This window comes from Anolis sagrei, chromosome 1 (assembly GCF_037176765.1).
Source record: "Anolis sagrei isolate rAnoSag1 chromosome 1, rAnoSag1.mat, whole genome shotgun sequence".
In the NCBI taxonomy this organism is placed as follows: Eukaryota; Metazoa; Chordata; class Lepidosauria; order Squamata; family Dactyloidae; genus Anolis; species Anolis sagrei.
In genome coordinates this window covers 247,841,365-247,858,607 of record NC_090021.1, presented here as the reverse complement: position 1 = coordinate 247,858,607, position 17,243 = coordinate 247,841,365, and the positions used below count along the sequence as shown (strand labels likewise).

Here is a 17,243-nt window from a genome sequence, read left to right as displayed (position 1 = left end):
TCCTGGGCAATGTGGAAGAGGCATGACCTCTCCCTCAGAAGTCCCATAATGATCAGGTGAACATGGGAATAGTGAGAATGAGGATATCATGTTCAGGATTTCACAGCAGAAAAGATTTTGCCTGCCATCATAAGATCTATTTTTGTGATGATAAGTCAGTTTTCCTGGCGTTGCAGAGACTGGTTAGACGCAGATTAGATGGTGTCACCTCCTAAAGCTGCCAAATCCTGCCTTTTCTAGCAGATGTTGCCTTGGGTCATGGGGCCTTTTCTTTTGAATTGTTAGCTTTCAACATACACAAGCTTTTTATATGGATGAAGACGCAAGCATGTACTAGATTTCTGAAATAGTATCTGTCAGGAGTTCTGATTTATGGTGTTTCTTTTTTTGTGGGATGTTAGCATACACTTAAGTGAAGTGAGGGACACCTCCCATGAATAAGAATTATAATATGAAAAACTGTTACAAATTTAATATGGAGGAAAAAATTACCTCTGTTGGTGTGTTTCTAACAGAGCACAAAATACATCTTGTAATTCTTGGGACCTACTAGGGTCTACTAGCAGGTTACCATTAGACCAGGAAACTCAGAAATTAAACTTATGTACTTCCATAAGTGAACAAAGTGAGTTCTTTCACGGGCACTTGAAACTCAGCTGGGATTGCTGAATACTATAAATAAACAGTACCAGCAACCTTAGTTGCTGTATTTGTAACATGAAAACATTCCTTCCAACTGAGACAAACATAAAGAGCGCTGTGTTAGACACTTAGAGACATAACCTTGTTTAGTAAAGTACAATTTGAGGACATACATAGAAACTCATGGTCAGTTGTACATCTGCTTTATGGGGTGTTATGAGGAGTTCCAAGATTCCCTGTTTTCTGTATTCATTGCAAACTATGGTTGCATCTTACAGTTTTAGGTCTACAGCAGTGCCATATAAACTAATTCAGGGGTGTCCAAACTAAGGCTCATGGGCCAGATGCAGCCCTCCAAGGTAATTTACCCGGGCTTAAACTTTAGACTTAGGGTCACCCTAAATTTGAAATGACTTGAAGGTATACAACAACAGTCCTAATTAACTTGACATCTCATCAGTCAAGAGCAGGCCTACACTTCCCATTGGAATACTGGTATGTTTGTGATGGTTAAAATTGTTCTTCATTTTAAATATATTAGCGAACATAAGCTTTTAGAGAAGAGCCAAAAAAAACCCTTTAGAGCAGAATTTCCTCTTGTAATATATGACCAATTGTAATTATGCTAGGTAATGGTTTCGTTGTTAGACTGAATAACCACCAATCTCCGATCTGTCAGGAAAACAGAGATTTGCCAGTGCATAAAAACAGCAGAGCTTTAGAAGTGTTTTTATTTCAGTGCACAAAAAAGGTACTCTTCCATAAAACAACTTGTTTCATATCATGCACTCCAGAGACAAAAATAAAGTAGAACTTGATGGAAATAACATATTTGGTTTACTAACAACTTCCATTTGTTAGGAATACACAGTTACAAAAACTTATTTGTCCAGTTTCGAATATTTTTGAAATGGTTCATTGTACTATCTGGTCAGAGCATCTCTCTTTTAACAAAACAGCTAAACATAGTCAAAAGGAGAGAGAGAGAGAAAGAGCATGTGGTCTGCAACTCCTTTTTATAACTTTTCAGAAACCATAAAGGAGGCTGCACACCAGAACATACATGCATACATACATGCATACTTACATACAGGAAAAGCAACAAGATCATACACACAGGGCTGTAGCCAGAAAAAAATTTCGGGGAGGGTTGACAATTTGGGGGGGGGGGTTGAAAATTTCGGGGAGGGTTGAAAATTTGGGGGGGGGGGGTTGAAACCTGCCTCCTAACTCATGCTGAAGCAAAGAGCACAGCAGGGGGCAGAGCAACCTTCAATAGCCTGCAGCTCCACCCCTGTCAACCACTTCCACCAAGTCTGGCCTCCTTAATGAGTTGCTTGGTTGCTTCACTACATTGGCTATTGCTGCAAGTAATGACAGTGTGAATAAATTGTCAATATTTGCTTGAGATAGTGCTTACAGTTCTGGAGGGACTCTTAATTTTTTGCATCTCATAGACTTAGCATGGGGATTTGGTTAACCAGTTAAAATTCATGAGTAAACCAGGTTTTTTTTTAAAAAATCTGAAACATTTCAGGGGGGGTTTGAACCCCTAAAACCACCCCCTCGCTACAGGCCTGCATACACAAACGGATTGCTAGAGAAAGCTTGATGAAGGTCGTCAGGCCCCCAACAGTCTGAAGGACTGTGAACTGGCCCCCTGCTTAAAGAATTTGAGGACCCCTGACTTAAATGATCCAGGCTTTGTTCAGTACTATATTATGGATGGAGAGAAGTTGAAAAGTCTTACAAGACAGAGCCACTTCTGCCATACAATCAACTCCAAGCCTGCTAGCTGTGAAGGATGGTTTACTGTTGTCCATTTAATTCAGCAGTCGGCGTGATCCGCGCCATACACCGGAGAGGCAGGTATATAACCAAATAAACTAACTTAGTTATAATCATTTTGTTAACGGGAAGTATACCACGTAGTGAAAACTTCAAATGTAAATGTCACCATTGAGATTAGAAAAAGCCATTTACATTTGTTTTAGATAATGGAAGTTGTATATGACTTTTCATTTATAAACTGCCACAATAATTTTTTTGTATTGTATTGTGTGTTTATGCATTGTTTTTAGGCACTTTGTGTCATATGTAAGTTGCCCTGAGTCCCTTCGGGGAGATCAAGGTGGGGTACAAAAATAAAGTTGTAGTTGTTGTTATTAAAACCCCTAAGAGTTTTTATGATTAAAATCTGAAATATAATTGTTGAAATGTGGGATTTGCAGTTTTGCTTCTCACTCATCACTTTTAGCACCCCGTTGTCTTTCCAAATTATAATACAGCTAATAAAAAAAAGATTTGCTATTATTTCTGATGTATTTTTCATGAACATTTTCCCCTTGATTCATCCACATAACAGCCACTAAAGTTGGCAGGTGTTTCCTACTTTTCTATTCAAATTCAAGGGTCTGGAGAACAAGCCCTATGAGGAGTGGCTTAGGGAACTGGGCATGTTTAGCCTGAAGAAGAGAAGGCTGAGAGGAGATATGATAGCCATGTATAAATAGTTGAGAGGAAGCCACAGGGAGGAGGGAGCAAGCTTTTTTTTTCTGCTTCCTTGGAGACTAGGACACGGAACAATGGCTTCAAACTACAAGAGAGGAGATTCCATCTGAACATTAGGAAGAATTTCCTGACTATGAGAGCCGTTCAGCAGTGGAACTCTCTGCCCCGGAGTGTGGTGGAGGCTCCTTCTTTGGAAGCTTTTAAGCAGAGGCTGGATGGCCATTTGTCAGGGGTGATTTGAATGCAATATTCCTGCTTCTTGGCAGGGGGTTGGACTGGATGGCCCATGAGGTCTCTTCCAACTCTTTGATTCTATGGTTCTATGATTCTATGATTCTATGATTCTATGAACGACTGTAGTATTCCAAAATCTAAGCAATATTTCAATAACTTCTGTTAAATAGTCTTGCCTTTTGAATACTATTTATAAACTCCAGTCAGTACAAAACAATGCCTCAATGCTGTAAACTGGGTCTAGGTGTTATCAAAGTCTACCTTCATTTCTAGATTCAGTTTAATAGAATTCTGAGCTATAAAGCTGCAGACCTTTAAATACTGGGACCAGGCTAGGCTAGTACTACTTGCTCCTCAAAATGTCCCTTTCATTTGCTACCAGCAAAAGGGATCTTTTCAGTTGTGATTCAATGATGGTGGAATACTTTCTCCAAGGGAATTCACTTGGCATCTACTTTGATGTCATTTTGGTATCAGGCAAAGACCTTTGTATTTCTTTAGACTTTTCCTCTAACCTGTTTTATCCGTGCCATTTGCTCTCTATACTGTGATAGACTCATAGGGATTTAAAAGCAAAGCAAAGCAAAAAAAAAAAACAGAAAACAAAAACCCAATGAGGCAAATCCACAGTATAAGTTACAACATTTGTTTGGCCTCCCACCACAAGGAAGCATGATGCCTCCTAATATGTCATATTAGATTAAGGGAGTGCTATTTTACTTATTTTATTTGGGAACAATGTCATTTGGTAAGTTAGTGGAAAAAATAAGGATAAATAAATATATTGCTATAATAGGAGTTTCAAATCTGAATATGCCTAATCATTCTGATAATTAAAAATCGGAGAATTTGTTAGTATATCAGGTCAAGTTTATTCGATGCTTAGACCATAGGTCTTTCACATACCGTATAAGACAAATAGATAAATACATGATAACCAGATTATTAAATACAATATAAAATACACAATTAAAATCCTATAAATCATTAAAATGCTAAATAGTCTGGTTTCTCTTCAGATCATATAAATCTTTCACCTTTTACTAAGGATTTTATATACTGGTATATGTTTTTTCATAAAAATAAAACTATCGCAATTCTAATTCCAGAAACCCAGTTTAAATTTCTAACCCATTCAACCTGTGAGTGGCGCTATGATGTTTGTACAAGCCCGTGTTTCAAAACATGCCGGGATCCCTTGGCAGAGCTCTGCCAGACTGTACCAAAGTAAGTGTTGACTATTATTTGAGATTAAATATTGTATTGTCTACAAGTAAATGTGAGTCTCTGAGTTTCTATCATTTTGGAAAGGAAAACACTGCCATTTTTTCATGGAAATTCAACAATTTTTGATACTAATCTCATGTGCAAAGTTATTTAAATTTGTGAATTATGAACTTTTAAAATATGAATTGAACGGCAAAAGCTTATGAGAATATGTGTATGTTAAGAACTTCAGGATATGTAGAATTCTGTTAACAGTTAAGCAGAGAGACAGAGAAAGAGAGAGAAAAAGAGGAAGAAATCAGAAGCTAGGCATACACTCTGCCTCCCACAAGATGCATTATATAATCTTCACAGCAGAGAGGACCAGAGGGCAAAGGTTGAGTCCATGCTTCATTACTTGGTGAGGAGTAGAAAAGTGAAGGAGAAGGAGAAGATTGAGGGGGGGGGGGGGTGGGTGGGTGAGACAAACTAGTAGTTACCTGAGGAGTTGTACCCAATCAAGATTGAGTGTATAGGGAGAGAGTGGAGTAGTGGCATGAAGAAATTTAGCCTATTTTAATTTTGGCTGCTTACTACTGACGAGTAGTGTCAGCCTGACTTAGGTAATGGGACCTCTGGGTAGACACTTATAGAATTGGTCTGTTAAATACATTTTTACTGAGTTACTGACTTTTCCTCCTAATATCCAGCCCTATCTTTTCCATACAACAAACTCTAATCACTTCTGTTCTTGTCTATTGCTTTCTCATGCAAGGCAAATTTTAGCAGTCTGATAGGCCATTAGTGTTGGTATAAACAAAGAAGGGGCACAGTTTTATACAAGCATGTAAAGGCTTCCTGCCAGTTCTAAATGGGAAGTATTCATCATTAGACAAGAATATGCATTTGTTCCAAAGGTTATGTCACATCGTTCATGAATTAGCTCAGCGCAGCAGGATGGCACATTAAGTCAGACATAATGTGAGAGCTAATGAGCAGAATAGGAACAATAATCAGAGGCTCCTGTAACTTAAATAATTGAGAAATTAGAGCTGTAACTCACAACCCATTCTAAAGCAGCTTGACCTCAAAGGAGATCAAGCCAGTTAAGTGCAATGTAAAAACTCCTACTCAGGGGTTTAATATTGGTCATATTGCTCATATTTTGTTCCAGTTTATGTTGTTTTGTGTATAATCAATATTTGTTTTCTATTTTAGAGTGGAAGGCTGTGTCCCCTTGTGTCCTTTGAATATGGTTCTGGATGAAGTCACTCAAAGATGTGTCTACTTTGCAGACTGTGCGTACACTACATTTCATTTACTGTGATTAAAAATCAAAGTAACGTTCCTCAAATTTATATATGGGAATGAAATCTAAATTAGTAGTTTATTTCTCGGGATTATGATCCTTCCCAATACCATGTACATTTGCTCATAAGCTGAATGTGATCATTTCAACATATCTACTGATTTGTCTCCATTTTGCTTTGGGTCTAACAGTGCGGTCCTTAGTCTAGAACTGGCCTTCTAAGAGATCTGGGAGAAAATCTGTCCAGTGATCCTTGTGATTTTTTAAAATTATATTTACATCTTCTTCTTCCAACAATAATAACAAAAAAGTAATATGCAAACTGTACAGCCTCCATGCTCACAGGATCAGTAACCCATTGCTATATTTACCCACATCAAACAAAATGTATATTTTCTAGGAAATTTCTAGGTCCTCCCAGTGATGACTATATGGTATGTTCCTAACCAAAGTTACCATAGACTGGATGGTCTAGAAATCCAAGAGGGTACCTCTCTAGGAATTTCATAGGTCCTCCAGGGTGGCACAGTGTTAACTTTTGGCAGATGTCATTCATTTCAATAGCATTCACTATTATCTACAATTTTCTTTTTCCATAGTATATTCTGGAGCGTAATTCCTATGAATGCAAGGTTGTCCTATATGTGTATGTATGGTATGGGGTGGGGATATAAAATTTTATAATCACAATAGCTAAACTGTAAATTGGATTAGGGTTATTTAAGATGCTTTGAATCTTAGGCCTGACACAAGAGTAGGTACTACTACTACTACTACTACTACTAATAATAATAATAATAGGCTGAGAAAAATCATTGGTAAACTTAATGGCTGAGCTGGGCCTAGATTTTTCCAAATATATCCATCAGACTTTCTTCTGCATCAAACTGATTCTTGTGAGGTTTCTTCTGATTTACCAAAATAGCTTTCCATTCATATATTTCTGTTTCATATATACAAATGCTTGTTGTTCAGGAAAAATAACTTCTCGAGAATGAGAACCTTGGGTATGGGAAGCTGCCTTTCTTATTAACTGTAAAAATGTATCTATGTAAAGCTATCTGTATAGTTATAGAAATCATTTTGAAACCCATGTTTGGGATGTCAAACTGTACTTTGATACGCTTAATTTTAAGCTAGCTTTATTTAGGCATATATTATAATGTAATGCAATATAATAATAATAATAATAATAATAATAATAATATGATATTGCAATTATATACTTATATTACATGTAATATTACCAATAATATTACAATATAATTGGTATAGTACAATATAGCAGTGTTTAATGCTGATATTGTACTATGCTAATAGTATAGTATATTGTATGTATGTATACCTTGTAAGCCACTCTGAGTCCCCTTCGGGGTGAAAAGGGTGGCATATAAATGTCGTAAGTAAATAAATAAATATATTGAGATTGAAACATGCTTATTAAGACTGCAAAGCTAACAGTAGAGTAGGTTCCACTGAATCTGATAAAACTGCACTAGAAATAATTTGTCATGGAACATTTTTATGAATTTAAATTATTACAGGTTTAGTACACAAGATATTTTTTCTGTCTTATTTCAGGCATTGAACCTGTGACTGAAGTTCAAATGCCACTATCTACTTTAAAGACGCATGCAGCTTCTGGGACACTTGAAACTTATGCAGCAACCCTAAGTGAAGGAATAACTTCATCTTCAAGGCCACCCTCAAAAGACAGAGAAACAACGCCTGCATTTGAAAGGCAATTCACTCCAACCATAGAGAAAACTAAATTTTCTATTCCTCAGTTGCCAAATATTACAGGTTTTGCCACATCTCCAACATCAAGTGTTTCAACACATACTGCCTCTGTTAAAAGTGTAATGCCAGTGTTTACACACCCAGTATCAGATGTTGCCCTTCCTTCTTTAGTTGAAACTCCACCAACTATTTCAGTTACTGGTGTTTTTTCTAGTAAACCAACAGGTAGTACAACAACTTCGCCAATCCTCTCAACTGAAGAAGTAAGAAAAATTCCAACTATTACTGTGATTCCTTCTATTACTAGACACGATCAGTTGCCAGCCACAGTTGGTATAGTATCAGAAACAAAAGAAATACATGTTAAGAGTTTGCCTACAATGGAAACAGAAAGAAAACATGAAGGTATTACAGAAGGCAAATCATTTCCTACATTGGCATCAAAAACAGACAGGATAAGTCATTTTTTAACCAAAGCCACACAGCCATCTTTGGAATCACCTTCCTATTTTCCCACTGTCACGAGAGCAACAGCTTCAGGTGCAACAAAACTGGGTGCAAGCCAGCCATTTGTAATGCTTGCCAATGTCACTGTAACATCATTTTTTCCTTTATTTACTACTTTATCAACAGTAAAGCCAGCTGTTAAGCCAGTGCCTTCAGAAACTTCAAAAACAACTGTTTCTTTAGTCAGAGAGGGAATTAAGACTACATTTATTCAAATACCTCAAGTACTTACAATAACTACCACCACAATGCCTACACATCTAAGTGCTTTGCAGTTTTCTACTGTTAAAAAAGAAATGGCACAAACAACATCAAGTGTTACACATCTACCAAGTTCATATGTTTCTCTGTATTCACCTACTACCTCAAAACCCATTGCGTTTTCTTTGAAATTTCCTCAGTTATCTGACACTTCTTCAACAAAATCAAAAGAAATTTTACAAACTGGATTGACAAGTGAATATTCAACATTTGAACAATTGAATGTGACTGAGACTGTGTCTACCTATTATCCTGTTTCACCTCAAACTATAAGGCCTGCACCTTTGTCTACGAAAGTCGGCTCTGAAATAACCACTTCTTCAGCATTACTAAAACACACTTCAATCTCCCCCAAAATATCTACAGGATTGAAACCACCTTTGTTCCCCAAAACAACAGAGACAAGTGTTGTGCATGATTCTATTGCTCAGCCAACAACAAAACCCGATTTTACAAAAGAAACAACAACTATTGTTGTTCCACTTCCATTGGTGACTAAAATAGCTGAACCAGTTGAACTAGCTGGCTACCCATTTACTCTGCATGCTGTAGTTGAAACAGAAAAACTAAGATATCTTAGCACAACTGAGTCAGAAAAAACCTCTAGCATATATGCAAGAAAGCCTTCTACTATTCTGCCAGTGCCCATTTTTACAGCAAAGGTATCAAAGGAAGTCACTAGTCTTGTGTCTCCATCACCTGAAGATAGAGTTACCATGCCTGCTGCACTTCATTCAGTAACAGTGAAGACTACACCTGTCTTTTCTTTGCCCTTTACAACAGAGTTACTGACTACAGTAACCTCAAGACCAACTTCAGAATTGGCAGTAAAGGAAGTTTTAGGAGACAGTGGTGTTACTTTATCACCATACACTAAAATTAGCAGCCAGTCATCAACTGTCAAAGAATTAGTACCAACTACAGAAGTATCAGTATTTTCTCCTTCTGTCACTCCAGCAACATTTCATTCTACATCCTACAAGACAGAGACAACTGTTCCCACTTACACTTCAACAAAAAAAGTAGCAGCCACTGCAGAGCAGCCAGCTGAGAAAACAAAATCCTATTTTACTCCCAAGGCTGCTTTTTCTGTCCGTACCTTCCCAGGGACTTCTTCCCATTTGAAAGTGGGGTCCACAGTTCCATACTTTACAGCCCAAACAACAGAGAGGCAGGATTCCTTGCCAACTTTGAAGGTTTCCTTAACAACAAAGGGAACTACAGGAGCTTATCAGTCTCCGGCTGAGGTGGTAAGGACTAATATTCAACCAAAAAGTACTTTCAGCACAACAGAGTCAGCAGTCAAGCATGGCGTGTCCTCCCTCTTCCAAAGCACTTTGCCACCAGTTGTTGCTCCTTCATCGATTTCGCTGACCTCTCTATTTTCAACAAAAACATCTTTAGCAAGTGAAGAAGAAGTTAATCAGACATCCAAAAGTGATGCTGGGCTATTTCAGACAACAATTTTAACATCAACTGAAAAAACTACTGACTTGACTTTTGGCCAAAAGCCTGTATTCTCTACCCCTGAAATTACTACACATATATTGCCATTATCTGCCACGAAGCAAAAAGTGGAGGAGTTCTCTCTTACTGAAAAACCAAAAACTGACATAATTATTACAACTCAAATAATGACCCCTTCCCTCCCAATTGTACCATCTAGTACTTTATTTCATGTGTCAGAAGCAACATCTCCTTCATTATTTATAATAGAAGCACCAGAGACATCGGCTGTGAGTCAGACAGAACCACAAGTGGGGGCACTTTTAACAGGAATAGTAACAACAGCTTTCACATCAAAAAGCAAAAATGCTACAGAGAAGATTTCAGTTTTGTCTAAAGAAGTGCCACTTTCTACTATTTCTTATAGTTCAACACTGCCTGCACATAGAATAACACCAGCTACCCCACATTTTACAACTACAACCAGATCAGCACCCCTTGGAATCAGTGTTCTCACAACGAAGAGTGTCACAAAACCATTAGCAGAGAAGACAGCAGGAACAAGAGACTCGATTGCAGCATCCCTATTTTCAGTGTCTTCCGTTCCTTTGGGAACAAAGAGTATCACCTCTGAAATACCAGAAACAGAGAGACAAATACTAGTTACAAAGCTTCCTGTATCACCTTTGACCACCAAACATCCAACTCCTCCCCCCTTTTCACCTGGTTCGACTGTCTTGACTACAATTCCCAAGGTGCCATCAGTGATTAAAATGCCTGCCACCTCAGTAAGCTCTTTACTGACATCACCAATACATCAAAATACCACAGTGGCAGCACCTGCTCCTCCTTATTTATCTACCAGACAAATCTATGATTCTGCTACAGAATATTCTGCAGGATTGACTACAGTTGAAACTGTCTCAGGAGTTAAAGCATCCGTTTTTGTGCCATCAACAGAAACAGCAACACTGGCAGCATGTGTAGTGAGTAATATAAGTAATGGTAATATAACCTTTTTGTGTGTGCATTTCTGTATGTAAAATGAGATATTTAGGACAGATTAAAGGAATTTCATATAGTACATAGTTAATAGAATTTGATACTATGGGATTTAGCAGCGGCTACCAACATGGAAAACATTAAAAACTATTAGACCAGTATGTGAAAATAACTAGTTAATATCCAGTTACTTACAATTAATTTCCCTAGTAACAAAGATAATAGTAATAACAACAACAACAACAATATATTTTTTATTTCTTGCCCATCTCTCCTCACAGCTCGAGGCAGGTTACAGCATTACTAAAACACAAACAAACACAATCATTTTAAAACACCCTGTAAAATACATATATTAAAACATATTTCCATAATAATAATATAATATACTTTATTTATATTCTGCCCTATCTCCCCAAGGAGACACAGGGTGAATCACAGAACACATGCATGTCAAACATTCAATGCCGTTAAAACAGACAGGACAAACAGACAGTGGGATGTTGTGTCAGCATCCAACTTCGGCTCCCTGGAGATTGTGCTTGATTCTGGCCACAGGGGGGTGCTATCACTCCATCCTCTATGATGAAGAGCCATCATAGACTTCTTCTTTCCTTTTGTTTGTTGGTATTTCTGGTATTTTTTTTATGATGCTGTAAAATACCTCCCCCGCTTTAAGTGGTACCTAATTTTGCTTCTTATAGCTCTCAAGCTGTTTCTGAACTGCTTAGGTAGACAGTTTCTGAACTGCTTAGGTAGACAGTTGGGTGCTCACCCCGACCCAGGCTTCGAACTGGCAACCTTTCGGTTGGTAAGATCTTATTGCTGCTGGTGATTTACCAGCTGTGCTGGAGCCTGGCCCTGTTGTATGTTAAAATACACAAAACAAAAATTAGGCATTCAGTGCAGTTTAAAATTCATAATTAAAATTGCTGGGTAGGCCTTCCGGAAGAGATAGGTCGTCACTTGTATCTTAAATTCTGACATCTGATGCAGCTGTCGAAGCTCTACTGGCTGGTCGTTCCACAGTAGTGGAATGGCCAATGAAAAGGTGCTCTAGTCCTTTTTATCAAATCATTATGAATGCAATGTAATGAGGGATAGCTTTACATCTATGATGGAATAACTAATATTTAGTTATTTTATGCAGAAAAGAAGAATACAGGTTTCATAATTTACTTGACTTTTATTTTTGTTTTGTATTGTTTTCCTGTATGGGACCTAAGGTAATTTACAAAATAGATTAATATATGATTTTTTTTTAAAAAAAAACCCAAATAAGCATTTTAAACCACTTAACAGATAAAGGAATGTTTTGCCAGTGTTTGGTCACTGTGTGAACAGTGTTCTTTCTGGATTAGAATTCTCTGATTTGATACAGCATGGTTCTTGTTATGTGCATATAATTCTTGGACTTCACTCACTGATGGCTGTACAATTAAGGTGACATAACTTTCACCACCCATTTGTTTAATGTAATAGGTATTTCTGGTATACTTTCATTCTATAACCTACTGAAATCTTTCTCTTAAGATTTGGACAACCCTGAAAAACAGAGTGCAGTTCAGTATAGAGCAGGAAAATTGTAAAAATCCATCAAAATCATGATAATTTATTCTTACACATATCTTTGACAGAGGAAATGTTGACATCTGTGCTCCCAGATAATAGAGCTGTGGTTCTCAACCTGGGGTCCCCAGATGTTTTTGGCCTACAACTCCCAGAAATCCTAACAGCTGGTAAACTAGCTGGGATTTCTGGGAGTTGTAGGCCAAAAACATCTGGGGACCCCAGATTGAGAACCACTGTAATAGAGAGTTTGAAAGTGGTGTTTTCATAACTCAATCAGCCCCGTCTATATGACTTTGAGGAGCAATCCTGTGAAATTAACAAAAAACCCTGTGCAAGGACCCAGATCAACACCTGTATCAACACCATAGAATGTGGCTGCCTGAGACACACATATCCTGAAACTTCTTCCTCAGTTAAGCAAAAATGAAAGTGAGAAGGAGAAGTGGAACTTTTTTTTCTGCCAACTCACTCCGTTCCCCACACACATTGTAATGGCTAGTAGGGCACTTAATCTGTAAAAGTATTTAATTAATTTTAATCAATTAAAATATTTCAGTGTGTGTGAAGCTTGCAGTGCCAACTTCAGTCACAGGGTGAATTCCCAAACCATTGCAAAGATTTACAATTGATTTACTCTGAATCCAAACAACCATGTTATATAGCTAACACCTGTCTTCTGCTGTGGAACAGATCTTCCTCTCCCCTCAGATATAGCGTGGGCATTTTTAATGACTGTCAGAGGAATAATATCTGAATCAGAACATAATTCCATTTAGGGCAGTTTTTAGTCGGATCATCTAAATCTGTACTCTCAGTTCTGACTGTATCAATAGTTAGCTCAGCATCCAAGCAGGATTTCCTAGCCCCACCTTTTGTTCTCTAATGTGTTTCTCTAATGGGATTGCAGGTATTAAGCAATCCCATCTCTTTTTAACTTCTGAAATCAGGTGAGATCAAATGTGCTCAGGACAATTTGAATGCAAATCTGGATTTTTCAACTATTTGCTTTTTTTATTATATTGGCCTATTGAAATAAATCATTTTGTATGTTCTTCATGAAAGCTGTATACATTCCGTCTTGTCCTCAAGGGTCAATTAATCCATTTTTGTTTTCCCCCCAAATATTCCTTTTACTGACTGTTACTCAGATAAGAATAGTAACCTGTGTTTTCTAAATATGTCTTAGCCAATCACGGAGAATGAGTGCATAAAACATATTTGCTTAGATGGACAACTCATCCAAGTGAACAAATCACAGTACTGCCCATACAATGCAACACAACCCAGCTGTGGATTTCTTGGATTTGCTGTTCAGATTAATGGAGATAAATGTTGCCCAAAATGGGAATGTGCATGTAAGTCTTACAGTATTTATTTTAAAATTATATTAATCCAATGAAAGTTTGGACATGTGAGCAGACTTAAAAATTGTGTAGTAAGAACAGATGGTGGGATTTATTTCTGGGTTATTAGTAGCTTATGTGCCATAGACTTAAAGTATTTTAAGTAACAGTTTCATAAAAAGAAGTTAACATCAACATCATCTAATGGGATTGTAGATGCAATAATGAAGTAAACTAAACAAGCAGCACAACCCAGCTAAGTGGGCTGATTGAAGCCTGAAGAACAGTAATGATCCCATGACAACAAAAATCTGCAGTTTAATTCCTTTAATAGGACAGTTTACGAACAACAGAACATGGAGGTTTTAAAACCTATGAAAGCAAAGATGATAGGAATATATTTCCCCAATACAAGAGTGCATATTTGTCTATTAAGTATGAGCTTTACTTGATAAACATAATGGATAGGATCCAGAGATCGCAGAGTGGAATACTCTCATTAGAGGAAGGCAAATGCAATTCTTGCTGGAAGGACATTTCTAATTTCCTCTGTGATACTTTGTATACTGTGAAAAGCTGTTCTGGAGAACTGAATTGGTGGATTGCCCTGTACACCATCCTGGTTTATAGTACAGGCAGTCCACAAGTTATGAACAAAATAGGTTCTGTAGGTTTGTTCTTAAATTGAATTTATTTGTAAGTTGGAAGAACATTTTCAAGTGTAACTTGTATGGATGTATATATATGGATGTGTGCGTGTGTATGTATGAATATGGATATGGACACACACACACACACACACAGACACACAGTCTGTGCCCCTGTTCAGAAAATTTCACCTCACTTTCTGTCCTTGTGATAATTGGATTTAAAAAAAAAAAAAGCTTGTAGAAACAAGGATTGCTGAGAAGGCTTCAGTTGAGACACGTTTTGCCCACGACAACTCTTTCAGGACTGAATTTTCCATCCTCGGGATAGATTTCTTTCACTTCTTGTTGTCTCACCCCTGTTCTTAACTGTGAGCCATTTGTAAGTTGGGTGTTTGTAACTCGGGGACTGCCTGTACTTGGCTACAGGGAAAAGAGGAATCCAAATTACATCACATAGACGGGAAGCTGCTCTATTCTGTGTCAAGCTGTTGTTCCTATCCTCATTCTGTCTTCAGAAAAGTAATTCTGAAACTACTCATTATGGCCAATTATACTTGGAAACCATCTAATTTACAAAAATAAGAAAATAGTAGAATATATAATTTTAAACAAATAGTTTATATAATTGGTAACATCACTTATATAGAGTTTATAGAATAGGTATAGCTACCAGGAAATTGCTCTTAAGATTAAACAAGTTAATGAAGATACAAAAATGGAGCCACAATAGTCAAGAAACAGCATTTTTCTGTCACTCTCCAAAAACCCAAATTACCGAAATTTAGGAATAACTCAAATTGAAAAGTTGTCTTGATATGTTAAAAGGTAATCTGTTTCAAAAGTGTTTATTTGTAATTTACATAACATAAGGTAGTCAGGCAAGGAATGTACATCATTCATAGTGTCTTTTTTCCATTTTACAAATAAATTGGTTCAGCAGAAGTCAATGCAGACTGATAATTCTGTTTGATCAGGTCGATGCACACTCTTCTCTGATCTGAGCTTGATCACCTTTGATGGGCACTATCTGACTTTATTTAAGGAGGCATCCTATGTTGTCAGCCAAACTCAGGATGAAACTATAAGCGTCCAAATTGCTGATTGCACAAACACTCAGATGGTAAGAAATCATTTGATACTTTGTTGTTTAGAATGTGCCTTAATACTGCAATTTTCTTTTGTATCGCCTGTTGTGTCTTACACTCTAGAGAATTGAAATTCTTGTTTTGTTTTTTACTCTTTGATTACCACCCAGTTAATCAATTGTTAATGGAATTAACTATATAGACCTGGAACTATATAGGCCTCAGAATATAGAAGCTTTGAAAAAAGGAGCTATTCAAATGTGCAACATTTGTTTGTTGAAATTTGAATAATTATTTTAATATTTTCAAATAACAGTTGTTGAACATTTTCTGTTCACTACGCACAAAGCTTAGATAATAATTCCATGCTGTTTTCATGAAACTATGACAACCTTCTATGAAACCAGTGGTCCTTTTACATGGAATAAACTATTGCTTGTCTTGTTTGTTATTCAGAGCATTTTAACTTCTACTCATCTGTGTATAGCAATGCTGAATTTGACATATTTGTCTAACCAGATTATCATTGACCGCTTAAACAGAAAGGTAACATTTATTTCTTTTATTATAACTGTAATGCATGATTTATGTTAGATCCTTAGGCTTTATATGAATGCAATTGTGTTCCTGATTGTTATCCCAGTAAACAAAATTAGCAGTTGGGATTGTGACTCTAGTAGCTAAAGTTTCCAGTTGTTAAAATTTAAGCAGTATTACACATCTTGACAATCTTTTATTATTTACATTCTGAGCACACAGACAAAGTAGAACTAGCAGCTTCAGTTAAATAATATTTTTGCGCTTCGAACTATATATTTAAAATAATCTTTAGTGAAAAAAGGCTTGTAAATAATTCTTCTCACACTTACTCAAAAGAAATAGTTTAGTAAAGTTAGATCTTGCCCGACACAACCTTAGCACCAGTCCATTTTCAAATATATTCACCATACTGAGCCCATTTTCCCGTTTATTTCACCTAGCGGAGACTGCAAAATGGCAATGGTCAGACAAAGAATTCTGTATTAGGTTGCCTTAGATAAAACATTTGCTTTGTTTTGTTTTTGCGCAGTGTTGTTGTTTGCTTCAGTATGTGTCTGTATATTTTCCAGATAGCTGTCAACTCAAGATATGCCTGGCCTACTGTTAGAAAATATGGATTTAAAATTGAGGATACTGGCTTCATGTACTTTATTGAAACCCCAACAAATATTAAAATCCAGTGGTTTCATACCACTGGCTTGATGGTAATAGAATTCAATGCAACACGTGTTCAAAAATCCATGGGACTTTGTGGTAAGCAAAATTTAGTAACTGTGAATTCTTTATTTGGCCAAAAGGGAAACATGTTTCATAGAGGTCAGAGGTAAAAAATATCCCCATTTGTTCATTGAAAAATAATATTTGGACCTGCATAATATGTCCAAATATTATTATTGATAGTCATGAAATTATCTATAAGACATAGTAAAAAGGTGTGTGCCTTTCTTTCTATTACAATTATAGTTCCATGATAATGAAACCTAGAAGCCTGAACTGTGAATACTACAGGAACTTACAGGGTGTTTCTACACTGACATGTAATAGAGACTCTCTAAGCCACCAATGTGGTGACAGGGAGTCCTTACTGTCCAACTGTGCCAAACATGGTTTGGTGATGCTGGACAGGGGCCCTAAAGAAGAGCCCCTCCCCCTGTGTCATGGCTGGCAAAAGAAGTGACACACACCACTTGCCCAG

The 17,243-nt window shown here is 37.0% G+C and overlaps 1 protein-coding gene across 1 annotated transcript in view; it reads left to right on the top strand.

Moving 5' to 3' along the window:
- OTOG (otogelin) overlaps positions 1 to 17,243 on the top strand; it is a 141,236-nt gene that overhangs the window by 87,900 nt on the left and 36,093 nt on the right. Inside the window, exons 34-40 of the mRNA XM_067466655.1 lie at positions 4,497 to 4,614; positions 5,812 to 5,891; positions 7,484 to 10,842; positions 13,617 to 13,785; positions 15,398 to 15,543; positions 15,965 to 16,054; positions 16,618 to 16,801. Coding sequence (XP_067322756.1) covers positions 4,497 to 4,614; positions 5,812 to 5,891; positions 7,484 to 10,842; positions 13,617 to 13,785; positions 15,398 to 15,543; positions 15,965 to 16,054; positions 16,618 to 16,801 — 4,146 coding nt within the window. The remainder of the gene's footprint in view (positions 1 to 4,496; positions 4,615 to 5,811; positions 5,892 to 7,483; positions 10,843 to 13,616; positions 13,786 to 15,397; positions 15,544 to 15,964; positions 16,055 to 16,617; positions 16,802 to 17,243) is intronic.